Here is a 14,272-nt window from a genome sequence, read left to right as displayed (position 1 = left end):
ACTCGGCGGTCCCTCCCCTCTGCCACCAGTAGTGATTTTCTTCTAGCCTTGGAGTGGCTGTTTATTGCTCCTGATTATGACTGATGGTCTCGTAACCATCCCAAGCTGCCCGTCAGGCGCAGCGCTAAAGCTTTTTACTTCAGCCTTGGCTGTCACTGACACATTCTGGGAGCTGAAAACAGTGTTTCATAAGTGAAGCCTAGCTTGTCTCATCTACGCGGCTTTGTTGCAGCGAATTCGGCTTGGAAAAAACAGTCAAGAACGTGTCTTTGCAAGCTTCCAGTGCTAACCTCGCCCCCCGCACGCTGGAAAACGACACCCCACGCACACTTTATCGTACATAAGCCTCATTACAGCTGTTGTAGGTGAAATGAGGCGCCATTTGGTGGAAATTAAGACACGACAGAAATACGAGACTCAATTAGCTTCTCGTTTTTCACTCGAGGAATTCTTTTCTTGCTGGTTTTATGAAGGATTGCTCTAAATCACACAGATTTCTGTCATAGCGAGGTCCTTTGGTTCTCCCCCGGAGGGTTGCTGCGCTGATACACACGTCTCACATGAAATCCCTGCTCTGAGGCAGTGCAAATGAGGCAGCACTAATACATTCCTCCCTTGGTGGTGGGGAGACTGTGTATGAGGGGAAAAGTTAATGCAGCTACTTCTGTTTTGGCCTTTTTTTAGCAGGACGTCATCAGCATGGCAGAATTGGTTTTGGTATTGGTTTTTCTTTGGCTAACACGGGTCATGACATTATGCTGTAAGAAGAGGTTGATGTTGGTTTTCTTGGAGTCTTTGTAGTAAAAAAGCAAGGAATGCGAGGCCAAAATTGGTATTTCAATGGTTTTTAGGCTAAAATTATGCTTTGCTCTAAGGAAAAGGAAAAATTGGTAGCAAGGAATTCATTGACAAAGTTTGTATCGCAATGGTTTTTTGACTAATATTACCCTGAGGGTTTGGTATATAGGAAAAGAGATTGTTGTTGTTTTCTTCTGACTTTTGTGGTAAAATAGCAAGGAATGTGTGCCAGAAGTTTGTACTGGATGTTTTTTTTTATTATTATTAATACCCAAATACACTTCACTTCACATATTGAGATGTCTTTTTTGGTTCTCTTGAAATGTGAGGGCAGGTTTGGTATCGCAATGGTTTTTGTGTTAACATTACCCATATTGTTTTGATCTAATGAAAAGAAGAAGTTTGTCTTCCCTTCATTTTTGTGGTAAAATAACAAGGATTATGTAGTAATTTTGAGATTAATATAATCCAATTTATTTTGCTCAGAGGACAAAGAGATGTCTTTGTTGGTTTTCTTGACTTTTTGTGTGAAATATCAAGAAATGTGAGGCCAAATTTGGTATCGCAATGGCTTTGGGTTAATATTACCTATATATTTTGATCTAATGAAAAGTTGAAGTTTGTCCTTTTTTGTGTGATAAAATAGCAAGGAATATGCAAAAGAAATTTGACTTGGATATTTGTTTGGATTAATATTACCTTATTACATTTCGCTCAGAGGAAGAGGAGATGTCTTTGTTGGTTCTCTTTTGACTTTGTTTTTGTAGTAAAATAGCAAGGAATTTGAAGCCAAAGTTGGTATCACAATGAATTTGGGCTAATATTACCCATGATGGTTTGCTCTAAGGAAAAGGAGAATTTGGTTGTTCTCTTTTGACTCTTGTGGTAGCAAGAACTGCATTGGTAAAGTTGATATCGGAATTGTTTTTTGGGGCTGATACTACCCGGATGGTTTGCTATAGGAAAAGGGATTGTTAATGTTTTCTTCTGACTTTTGTGGTAAAATAGCAAGGAATGTGTGGCAGAAGTTTGTCTTGGATGCTTTTTTTATTATTAATACCCAATTACACTTCGCTCAGAGGAAGAGGAGGTCTTTGTTGGTTCTCTTGAAATGTGAGGGCAGGTTTGGTATCACAGTGGTTTTTGGGTTAATATTACCCCAATTAATTTAATCTGAGGAAAAGTAGAAGTTTGTCCTCTTTCGATTCTTTTGTGTGTGATTTTTTTTTTTTAAGAAAAACAGATTTTTTTGTCCTCTTGCAATTTTTTTTGTGGTAAAATAATAAGTAACATGCATGAGAAATTTTTCTTGGATATTTTTTGGATTAATACCCAATGTCACTTTGCTCAGAGGACAAGGAGATGTCTTTGTTGGTTTTCTTGACTTTTTTGGTGTGAAATATGAAGAAATGTGTGGTATCGTAATGGTATCGCAATTGTTTTTGGGTAAATATTACCTATATTGATTATTATTACCCAATTACATTTCGCTTAGAGGAAGAGGAGATGCTTTTTGGTTCTCTTTTGACTTTTAGTTTTTGTAGTAAAATAGCAATGAATTTGTGGCCAAAGTTGGTATCTCAATGAGTTTGGGCTAATATTAACCATGATGATTTGCTTTAAGGAAAAAGAGAATTTGGTTGTTTTCTTTTGACTCTTGTGGTAGCAAGAACTGCATTAGTAAAGTTGATATCACAATGATTTTTAGGGCTAATACTACCCGGATGGTTAGCTATAGGAAAAGGGATTGTTGTTGTTTTCTTTTGTGGTACAATAGCAAGCAATATGCAGGAGAAATTTGTTTTGGATATTTTTTTGCATTAATATTACCAGATTTCACTTTGCTTAAATAAAAAGGACATGTCTTTGTTGGCTCTCTTTTGCCTTTTTTATTAGTGAAATAGCAAGGAATTTGAGGCCAAAGTTGGTGTCTCAATAAAAACCACCTTTTGCTCTAAAAAAGAAAAAGGAGAATTCAGTTGTTCTATTTTGACCCTTGTGGTAGCTAGAAATACATTTTCAAAGTTAATCTCGCAATGGTTTTTGGGCTAATATTAACCATAATGCTTTGCTATAGAAAAAGGGGGATTGTTGCTGATATGTCTTTATTGGTTTTCCTGACTTTTTGTGTGAAATATCAAGAAATGTGAGGCCAAATTTAGTATCACAATGGTTTTGTTATGGGAAGCAGACGGACAAGGAAGGTGAGTGAGTTATTAACAATGTTTATTTGTAACACATGAGCACATCAGGAGAACGGAGGAGAAGTGAGTGGAGTCCGGTTGTGCGGATGATCCTTGGTGGCAGGCTGGATGACTGATACTGAGGGAGACCGAATGCACACACCAGAGGGCTTGCGGGAAAGACAGACTGATGACAAACACAAGGCAGACAGGACACCGGGAACACTGGACAAACTAGGAGAGACAGAGCAGATAAGTACAATATACTGATATCGAGTGTTAGTGATTACCAGGAGGTGTTCACTCAGAGTCCGCTTCGTAGGAACGAGACCGGACACTGAGTGAAGTGAGGTGTGTGCTTATATAGTGACTAAGTGATTGGGTGCAGCTGTGTGTGGTTAATACTCAGGTGATGGTGATCTTTGCGTGATGCTGGTGGAAGAGCCTGGCCAATCCGTGACATTACCCCCCTCCCCAGGGCCCGCTCCTGAGGGCCTATACCTCCGACGCCGTGGTGGTCTACCACGTCCACGAGGTGCTGGAAACTCGGGGTGATTGGAGTGGAACTCTTCCATAAGTGCAGGATCTAATATATCTGATCTGGGGACCCAAGATCTCTCCTCCGGACCGTATCCCTCCCAGTCGACAAGATATTCCAGCTGACCACCACGACGTCGGGACCGTAGAAGGTCCTTGATCTTATAAATGGATCCGACTTCCGACATCAGGGGGGGAGGAGGTTCCTCTTCATGGCCAGGCTCTGTGGAAGGAATCAGAGGGTCGTGAAAGGGTTTGAGGAGTGAAACATGGAATGTGGGGTGGATCCTATATTGTGGTGGTAACTGTAACTTAAATGTGACGGGGTTGACCTGCTCCAGGATGGTGAAGGGACCAACAAATCTGGGACTAAGTTTTCGGGAGGGCAGTCGCAAGCGGATGTCTCTGGTGGAGAGCCAAACTTTCTGCCCCGGCGCATAGCTTGGACCTGGGATCCTCCTCTTGTCGGAGACCTCCTTGGCTCTGCGAACTGCCCTCTGGAGATGGTGATGAGCATCGTCCCAGACCCTCTCGCTCTCCCGGAACCAGTAATCCACTGCGGGGACATCAGAAGGTTCGCCATCCCAGGGAAAGAGTGGAGGTTGGAAGCCCAGAATACACTGGAATGGCGTAAGTCCGGTGGTAGGTTGCCGCAGGGAATTCTGGGCGTATTCCGCCCAGCCCAGAAACTGGCTCCAGGAGTTTTGATGACCGTGACAGAATGTTCTGAGGAACCGCCCCACTTCTTGGATTTTCCTCTCTGTCTGGCCGTTGGTCTGTGGATGATAGCCAGACGAGAGGCTGACGGTCACACCTAGGAGTCTGAAGAAGGCTTTCCATAGTCTGGAGATGAACTGGGGTCCTCTGTCCGAGACTATGTCCTCAGGTAATCCAAAGCATCGGAAGACATGGTTGAATAGGGTTTCGGCGGTTTCCAGGGCTGTGGGCAGACCCTTCAAGGGAATCAGACGGCAGAATTTGGAAAATCGATCAACAATGACTAAAATGCAGGTATTACCTTCAGATGATGGGAGATCTGTCATGAAGTCAACTCCTAGGTGTGACCAGGGGCGGTTTGGGATGGGCAAGGGATGGAGTTTACCTGCAGGTAGATGGCGAGGACTCTTCGACATAGCGCACTCTCTACAGCCTTGAACGTATCTCCTCACATCCCTCGCCATGTGCGGCCACCAAAAGCGTTGGGATAGCAGCGAGAGGGTGTTGTTGGTCCCGGGATGTCCTGTGCCCAAAGATGTATGGGTGGAATGGATCAGATCTACCCGTTGGTTTTCAGGAATGAAGCGACGATTGGGGGGACAGCCCGGCGGAGTCCTGGATTCGGCAGTGGCGACGACTGTAGGAGCGGACCAGGTGATGGGACAGACCGTGATCTGTTCTGGGAGGATTCTGGCTGGGGTCTCCATGATTTCCGGCTGATCATAAATACGGGAAAGTGCGTCCGCTCTGATGTTCTTTGACCCAGGTCGGTAAGATATTGAGAATTGGAATCGGGAGAAGAACAGGGACCATCGGGCCTGACGAGGACAGAGTCTTTTGGCTTCTTTGAGGTACTGGAGATTCTTATGGTCTGTAATCACCTGGAAAGGATGTTTAGCTCCCTCCAGCCAGTGTCGCCATTCTTCCAGGGCAAGCTTGATAGCTAATAGCTCCCGATTTCCGATGTCATAGTTCCTCTCCGCCGGGCTGAGCTTCCTTGAGAAATAGGCGCATGGATGGAGTAATGCTGGTGTACCTTGATGTTGTGACAGGATGGCTCCAACTCCAGTTGTCGAGGCATCTACCTCGACCACGAACGGGATTTCAGGATCTGGGTGAGTCAGGAGTGGAGCTTGAGTGAATGATTGTTTGAGGGTTTGGAAGGCTGCATCGGCTTCGGGAGGCCAGGAGAGTTTCTTGGGGTGATTTTTGAGTAGGTTGGTCAGCGGAGCGGTAATGAGACTATAGTTGTGGATGAATCGTCTATAGAAATTGGCAAACCCTAGAAATCGTTGGAGTTCTTTAATAGTTGTTGGTTGTGGCCAGGAGACAACGGCAGTGACCTTCCCCTCGTCCATGCGAACCCCTTTCTGATCAATAATGTACCCCAAGAACTGAACAGATGGTAGGTGGAAGGAGCATTTTTCAGCCTTGAGGTACAATTGATGGTCTCTGAGGGTTTGTAGGACCTCCGCAACGTGGTGGCGGTGTTCGGCCTCACTCCGGGAGTAAATCAGGATGTCATCAATGTAGACTATGACGGAGATATGGAGGAACTCCCGGAGGACTTCGTGAATGAAGTTCTGGAATACAGACCATAGGGCATGACCAGGTATTCGTAGTGCCCTGTAGGGGTCACAAACGCAGTCTTCCACTCGTCCCCCTCACGTATTCTGACCAGATTGTAGGCGCTGCGGAGGTCCAACTTCGTGAAAATCTTGGCGGATCGGAGTTGTTCCAGGGCCGCAGGGACGAGAGGAAGGGGATACCGGAACTTAACTGTTCCTTGATTCAGAACTCGGTAATCGATGCAAGGACGCAGCCCTCCATCCTTCTTGGCCACAAAGAAAAAGCTTGAGGCAGCGGGTGACGTGGACTGGCGGATATACCCCTGACTCAGTGCTTCCTGAATATACTCCTCCATGGCCTTAGTTTTCCGGAAGGGACAACGGGTAGATCCTACCTTTGGGCATAGGAGCGTCTGGCAGCAGGTCTATGGCGCAGTCCCATGGCCGATGTGGAGGTAGCTGGGAAGCTCTCTTGGGGCAAAAAACGTCTTCATATGTGGAGTAGATCTTCGGGATTTGAATGGATTGTTTATTGACTGGACTTTCGACAGACGTGACATAGATGGTAAGTGGTTTCTGAAGTTGAACAGGTAGGTCGGGAAAACATCTGGTTTTGCAGTCTTCACCCCATTTCTTTATTTCTCCTGTGCCCCAAGAGAGGATGGGATCGTGCTTCACCAGCCACGGGCGCCCTAGAATGATGCCCATGGATGCACCCTCCAGAACCAGAAATTGGATCTCCTCCTTGTGGAGCAATCCCACTTGGAGATAGATAGGTTCACATTTGCGATGGATACGTGCCTGGGAACGGATTGCGTTGGTTATGGGTTGGATCTGGTAGACGTGCGTCGAGGCTTCGGTGTTAAGATGGAGCTGGCGACAGAGGGCGTACGAGATGAAATTTCCAGCTGACCCGGAGTCGATGAGGGCCGTGACTGAAACAGATACAGAAGGGGTAGTTAACTGGACATTGGTGGTGAGAGGATGCATTTTTTCAATGGGGGAACTGAATACACTCACCAAGGGACGTGCTGGACGAATGGGACAGTCCAGCCTGACATGTCCTTCGGCACCACAGTACATACATAGACCCCGGGTCAGCCTCCTCTGTCGCTCAGTGATGGTGAGTCTACCAGATTCCACGATCATTGGTTCAGGTTCTGGAGGGACTGCTGGCTCTGGCGAACGGAGGAGTGCTTGGGGAACAGGTGGAAGATCGTGCTGGTACACCCTCAGACGATCGGAACAGCGGAGGGATAGTTGGATGAATTTCTCCAACCCCAAGGTATCGTCGAGGGCTGCTAGCTGTAGTCGGAGGCTGGGCTCCAGTCCGAGCCGGTAGGTGGTGAGGAGAGATCGCTCATTCCATCCGCTAGCAGCAGCCAGAGTACGGAACCGGAGCGCATAATCCTGAGTGGACATGGCTCCCTGTTTGAGATGGTATAACTGTTCTCCAGCTGCTACTTCTGCATCTGCGCGACCAAAAACCTCCTTAAAGTACTTGGTGAAGGCTTGAATGGAGCTGGTTACCGGCCCAGACTGTTGCCAAATGGTTTCTGCCCACCGAAGAGCCGATCCAGAGAGAAGGGAGATGATGAATGCGATTTTGGACCGATCTGTGGGATATAACTCAGGTTGCATGGTGAATATGAGAGAACATTGCAAAAGAAATCCATTGCACTCCTCCGCCCCGCCAGAGTAGGGCGCTGGTCGAGCCATGGGACTGGATGAGTGGGTGGACGGTGAAGAAGTGCTCGGTGCTGGTGGTGCTTCGGGAAGTGGAGTAGATGGTAACAAAACTCTCTTCAATGAGTCCACCAACTCTTGAATGGGATCGTGAGTGCTCATGCTGTTGATTGTAGAGGTCCGGTCTTCTGTTATGGGAAGCAGACGGACAAGGAAGGTGAGTGAGTTATTAACAATGTTTATTTGTAACACATGAGCACATCAGGAGAACGGAGGAGAAGTGAGTGGAGTCCGGTTGTGCGGATGATCCTTGGTGGCAGGCTGGATGACTGATACTGAGGGAGACCGAATGCACACACCAGAAGGCTTGCGGGGAAGACAGACTGTTGACAAACACAAGGCAGACAGGACACCGGGAACACTGGACAAACTAGGAGAGACAGAGAGCAGATAAGTACAATATACTGATATCGAGTGTTAGTGATTACCAGGAGGTGTTCACTCAGAGTCCGCTTCGTAGGAACGAGACCGGACACTGAGTGAAGTGAGGTGTGTGCTTATATAGTGACTAAGTGATTGGGTGCAGCTGTGTGTGGTTAATACTCAGGTGATGGTGATCTTTGCGTGATGCTGGTGGAAGAGCCTGGCCAATCCGTGACAGGTTTTTGGGTTAATTTTACCTATATTGTTTTGATCTATTTACAAGTAGAATTTTGTTCTTCATTTGTTTTTTGTGGTAAAATAGCAAGGAATATGCAGAAGAAATTCATCTTGGATGTTTGTTTGGATTAATATTACCAGATTTCACTTTGCTCAAAGGACAAGGAGCTTTGTAGGTTCTCTTTAGACTTTTTATTTTAACACTAAAATAGCAAGGGATTCATTGGTTTCGCAATGGTTTTTGGCTAATATTCTCCTTTAAATTTTTGTGGTAAAATAGCAAGCAATGTGCGGACAAAGTTAGTTTTGCATTGTTTCTGGCATAACGTCACCCAATGACACTTTGGTCGGAGGAAAAAGAGATGTCTTTGTTGCTTATTTCTTTACTTTGTTTGACTTTTTGTAGTGAAATAGCAAGGAATGTGAGGGAGAAATTGGTATTGCATGTTTTTGGGCTAGACTTGCTTAGCTCTAAGGACAAGATGTTGTTTGTTTTGGTTGCCTTTTAACTTTGTTATAAAATAGCAATATACTTGAATTTTGGAATTGATTTCTTTAGGCTAATATTACCCAAGACACTTGGCTCTGTGTAAGAAACGTTACCTTTATGTTGTGAAATGGGAAGAAATGTGAGACATAATTTCTATTATTTTTTTGGGGTGGTGGTGGGGGGTGGGGGGGTGTAATTTTACCCATGAGACTTTTAAGCTGTTTACAATATTTTAACTATAATTACTATAATTTACAGGGCTCAAAATTAATATTTTTGCTTTGGACATATACCTTATTATTTGCATACGTCTTTTTAATAGCAATACTGCTCTCTTCATGAGTTGAAAAATTAGTTTAATCTTAGTCAGTGCAAGCCCTTTTGCGATGGTGTACGATATAGCTGCCACTTGCATGGCTAACAGCATCTGGCGATTAAATGAAGGATTAAACAGAACCTCTTGTGCTTAAAATGTGTTGATGTGGCAAACAGTTACCTAAAAATTTCGTCCCACAGACTTTACAGTGAATGCTTTAGTTATTTTCATAGCGGACTTGAATCCACTGGAAGTCTTTTATCCTCTCTTCAAAAAGTGTAGATGGTGGATTAACATTCACCACATGATCAGTAATCAGATGTGCCATTATTTGTTGCTTTAGGTGGTTTCTAAAACTAAATCTGTCAGTGTTGTTTTCATTCGCATCTTCAGCGCGAATTAATAGCAATATCTCTAGTCATCTAAAGACAGAAAGCGTTGACTGAGTGATTGACAGCTTATTTTAACCAATCCATTCACGTTCAGCTCTAGAGCTGTGGGCCAATAAGAAGAGCGTGAACGCGCCAAGGCGGGGCAAGCATTACAGGCTTTGTTTACTGCAGCAAGTTGACATGACAACAGTTTTAAACTGTTCCTGAGTGCTGCGTTTCATTTGCAAAGATGCATTCTGCCTGAATGTGTCCTAAATACTTTATGATTTCATCCTGATATTTTTGACGTTTCCTACTTTTGTCTGATGGGGTCTTGCTCTTATGCTTAGTCAAAGTAGACGGTTCCGGTTTTCACATCCAGATGCGTGCTGTATTGATAACTAGCGATTTATTCACTGCACAGTTATGATGTTCTATTCACTTTTTTTAAATACTAATCAGTAATATCTTTTAAAAAATCTGAAAATATTAGCTTTCACTTGGAATACTGAAAAGTATATATTATAATCACTGAAAATTACACTATTTTTAAATCACTCTCACAACCCCTTGAAATTATTTTGCGACCCCCGTAGGGGTCGCGACCCCCAGTTTGAGAACCACTGCTGTAAGTAAAAGGAGAGGTTTGATGTTCTCTTTCAACTTTTGAGGTAAAATAGCAATGAATGTGTGGCAGAAGTTGGTATTGGATGATTTTGGGCAAATATTTCCCAAGACACTTTGCTCTGTGTAATAAAAAAGTTTGCATTGTCTCTCCTTTGACTTTTTGTAGTGAAGTGGCAAGTAATGTGAGATAATTTGTATCTCATGTTTTATTTGTGTGATAATTTTACACATGACATATTGCTCTAAAGAAAGGAAGTTGTTAGGGATGGGTATCGTCAAGGTTTTAACACTATTACTACTTTTATCAATACCGCTTATCAGTTTGGTACTTTAACGGTACTCTTATCGGTACTTTCTGTAGTGTTTTAATTTTTAAATGATAAAAACATATTCGAACAGAATTAACATCACTTCATTTTATTATTACTATGCATTTAAATTACCACATTTTTAGCATTTAACCCTGAATACAGCACATGAGGTGCACCTGAAGTGATCATTGTCAGTTTATCCTGTTGTTCAGCTGCAAGAAATAGAGGCTGTTTTTAAAATATAAATTTCATGTGTTGGTTAGGACAAAAACTCCTTTTAATATTGTAAATATTTCTTCTAATGGGTGCCGTTTCTTTTATTTAGAACACGACTTAAATCAGCCTTGAATCAGCCTTTAGACTTGATAGTGAGGCACACTCCTGTTGGTGTAATCAATCTGGCAACCTGCTATTGCACGTGTTTTGAATCAGGAATGCAACACCTAGTTCAACCACTGTCAAACTTATCAAAACTCCTCTTCCTGTTGGTTTAATCAATCTGGCAACCTGCTATTGCATGTGTTTTGAATCAGGAATGCAATACCTTGTTCAACCACTGTCAAACTTACTTATCAAAACTCCTCCTCCTGTTGGTGTAATCAATCTGGCAACCTGCTATTGCACGTGTTTTGAATCAGGAATGCAATACCTTGTTCAACCACTGTCAAACTTATCAAAACTCCTCTTCCTGTTGGTTTAATCAATCTGGCAACCTGCTATTGCATGTGTTTTGAATCAGGAATGCAATACCTTGTTCAACCACTGTCAAACTTACTTATCAAAACTCCTCCTCCTGTTGGTGTAATCAATCTGGCAACCTGCGCTTGTATGTGTTTTGAATCAGGAATGCAACACCTAGTTGACCCCTGTCATACTTACTTATCAAAACTCCTCCTCCTGTTGGTTTAATCAATCTGGCAACCTGCTATTGCATGTGTTTTGAATCAGGAATGCAATACCTTGTTCAACCACTGTCAAACTTACTTATCAAAACTCCTCCTCCTGTTGGTGTAATCAATCTGGCAACCTGTGCTTGCATGTGTTTTGAATCAGGAATGCAATACCTTGTTCAACCACTGTCAAACTTTCTTATCAAAAGTACACTTTTACCGGAGAACATATGCATATAAGGGGCAACAAATTTAATGCGGCTATTTTTGTTTTTTGAGCAGGATCTCGGCAGCACAGGAGGACCTCCTCGAAATTGGAAGGGAATTGGTATCGCCATGGTGGTCATCCTGGGGGTCATGTCTCTTGTGACCCTTTCCATTTTTCTCCTCACACCCGGTAAGATGGAGACGTAAGCAGTAAATAAATATAAATTGAATGAAATGAGAACCAAGCATACAAAGAGAGATCAGCTACAGTAATAGAAGAAAGAGATGGGGGGAAAATAACAGAAGATTATGGGTTTATGTGAGCGCCAGAGAGCTCATATATAAGACATCCATCCTCTAACAAAAACACAAAAAGACAAGTGGAAACAAAGCAAGCAACACACACACACAAACACATGAAAAAAAGGATTTTAAAAGAGCTTGTGTTTTTGTTTTGAATGCAATCAACATAAATTTCTATAACTTAATCCGTTTGCATTGGGACTTCATACATAATTTGTCTTTGTTTTGTTCATTGAGCGTTTTTATTTCCCTGTATGCTTTGTGTGGAGCTGAATAGGGAGTGTAAATGTTGAATTTATGTGTAATTATTTTCTGTGTTTCTGAGTAAGACGAGTAAAGGGAGTGTGTGTAATGATCTGTTATGTTGGAATAGAGAGGAGTTTAGGCATTATTGTGAGCAGGCAAATGGACAAAGCCAAGTTACATCCGCTTTTGGCTCTTGGCAAGGGTTCATTTTGGACACGGCAAACACCATAACAGAAGTTCTAATCCCAGCATAGCAAAACATTAAAAATTAATGGGATTTTCTTTTTAAAACTTACAATTGAAATGACTTTTTCCCTTAGTTTGGCTGGAATAAAAGCAGTTTAAACTTTTTTTTTGAGGTCAATATTATTAGCCCCCTTAAGATTTGTTTATTCAGTTGGCTACAGAACAAACCACTGTTGTCTAATAACTTGCTTCAGGGTGTCTGCGGGGTCTTAAGTTCCAACAAAGGCTCATTCTGAAAACGTAGCCCTATATACATTTCTGGAGATCGCGACTTATGTTGCCAGAGGTACGTATGGCTGCATTTTGTCTTTAAAACGAAAGATACAGGGTGATATGATACAGTTCCTTTTCGCGCTTACCAGCTGACCGCTTTCCTCCATATGGACGGCGTTCCCGCTGTTACCAGTTTGTCCAGTAGCTTGACATGTACTTCGGCCGCATTGAGACGCAAAGAGGAGTTGACCATGACGACGGGGTTCGAGTCTGGTAAAGAACGGTTCCACAAAGCGGCTAAGACAAAAACAAAAGCCAAAAAATTAAATAAACAAGTAAATAACTGTCATGGATTGGTCAGGCTCTCACGACCCCCACTCACGAAGATCACCATCACCTGACTTCTAATGAGCACACAGCTGCATCACATTCACGAGCACCAGATAAAAGCACAGCACTCCAGTCGCTCATTGTCCGGGCTCGTCTCGACGAAAGCGGACAACTGAGCGACCACTCAGCGTAGTCATCCTCAGCTAAAACAAACGATTTACTTACCTGTTCTCTTTGTATTCCTCCTAGTCTTCCTGGTCCTCCCGAATCGTCCTGTCTTCCAGTCCTTCCAAGTCTGTGTCATCCTCTGTCAGCTGTATCTGGTGTGTGCTGTCCATCCTCGTGTATTCCTGTTACCCAGCCACGGAGGAAAAGACCCCAACATCATTCCCGATCCTCCTGGCTATCCTTCATGTGCTCCTTGTTGTCATTTAATAAACACCCTAACGTTTCCTTACCTCTGTCTCCTGTCCGCTTCATAACAGAAGCCCGGACCAATAACGACGACAACATGAGCACCCCCGATCACCTTCAAGAGCTGGTGGACCAGTTGAAGCGGATTCTACAGCCACCAGCTCCACTTTCCAACGCACCACCAGCACCGAGCACTTCCGCCTCCACAGTTTCTTCTTCGGCCCTTCCTTCCAGTCCCATGGCCCGACCAGCGCCCTACTCAGGCGGAGCGGGGGAGTGCAATGGTTTTCTGTTACAATGTTCCCTCATATTCGAAATGCAACCTTCTCTATATCCCACAGATAAGTCGAAGATCGCCTACATCGTATCTCTACTCTCTGGACCTGCACTTAAATGGGCTGAGACGATCTGGAACCAAGCCGGGCCGGTCATGAATTCCATCACTACCTTCACGGAGTATTTCAAAGAGGTGTTTGGACGTTCTGATGGGGAAGTAGCCACTGGAGAGCAGCTGTATCATCTAAAGCAAGGTACTCTATCTACACAGGAATATGCTCTCCGGTTTCGCACTCTAGCAGCTGCAAGTGGATGGAATGAGAGATCGTTGTTGACCACGTACCGGCTCGGCTTGGAACCCACTCTCCGAATCCAACTGGCCACATTAGATGATACAATGGGTCTGGAGAGATTCATCCAACATTCTCTCCGATGTTCCGATCGTCTCCGTTCCTATCAACAGGACACCATCACCCCCTCGTCTGCACTCCTCCAATCGCCTGAGTCAACAGCCTCTCCAGAACCAGAACCCATGATAATAGAGTCTGGAAGACTGACATCAGCGGAACGACAGAGGAGGCTGACCCGGGGTCTGTGTCTATACTGCGGTGTCAGTGGACACACCCGTATGGAGTGTCCCCTTCGTCCCATTCGGACTTCAGTGAGTGTATTCAGTACGAATATTGAACAATGTAAACCACTTACTACCACCGTACAAATAACTACTGCCTCTATTTCTCTCCTTGTCACAGCCCTCATCGACTCCGGGTCAGCAGGGAACTTCATCTCCCAATCCCTCTGTCGTCAACTCCACCTCCGTACTGAGGCGTCCTCGCATATATACCAGATACAACCGATAACCCAGTGCACTCGATCTTCGACC

At 44.0% G+C, this 14,272-nt stretch overlaps 1 protein-coding gene across 2 annotated transcripts in view; it reads left to right on the top strand.

Annotated features, from left to right (window-relative positions):
• Positions 1 to 14,272, top strand: part of LOC130217083 (inactive dipeptidyl peptidase 10) — a 132,269-nt gene that overhangs the window by 41,012 nt on the left and 76,985 nt on the right. Inside the window, exon 2 of one of the 2 annotated variants that reach the window (XM_056449099.1) lies at positions 11,437 to 11,551. In XM_056449099.1, coding sequence (XP_056305074.1) covers positions 11,437 to 11,551 — 115 coding nt within the window. Of the gene's footprint in view, positions 1 to 11,433; positions 11,552 to 14,272 lie in introns of both variants that reach the window. The other variant, XM_056449098.1, reaches the window with a different exon arrangement.

The sequence above is a fragment of the Danio aesculapii genome, chromosome 23, assembly GCF_903798145.1.
Source record: "Danio aesculapii chromosome 23, fDanAes4.1, whole genome shotgun sequence".
Lineage (NCBI taxonomy): Eukaryota > Metazoa > Chordata > Actinopteri > Cypriniformes > Danionidae > Danio > Danio aesculapii.
The sequence above is the reverse complement of the archived record's forward strand: the minus strand, read 5'-3'. Positions and strand labels throughout refer to the sequence as shown.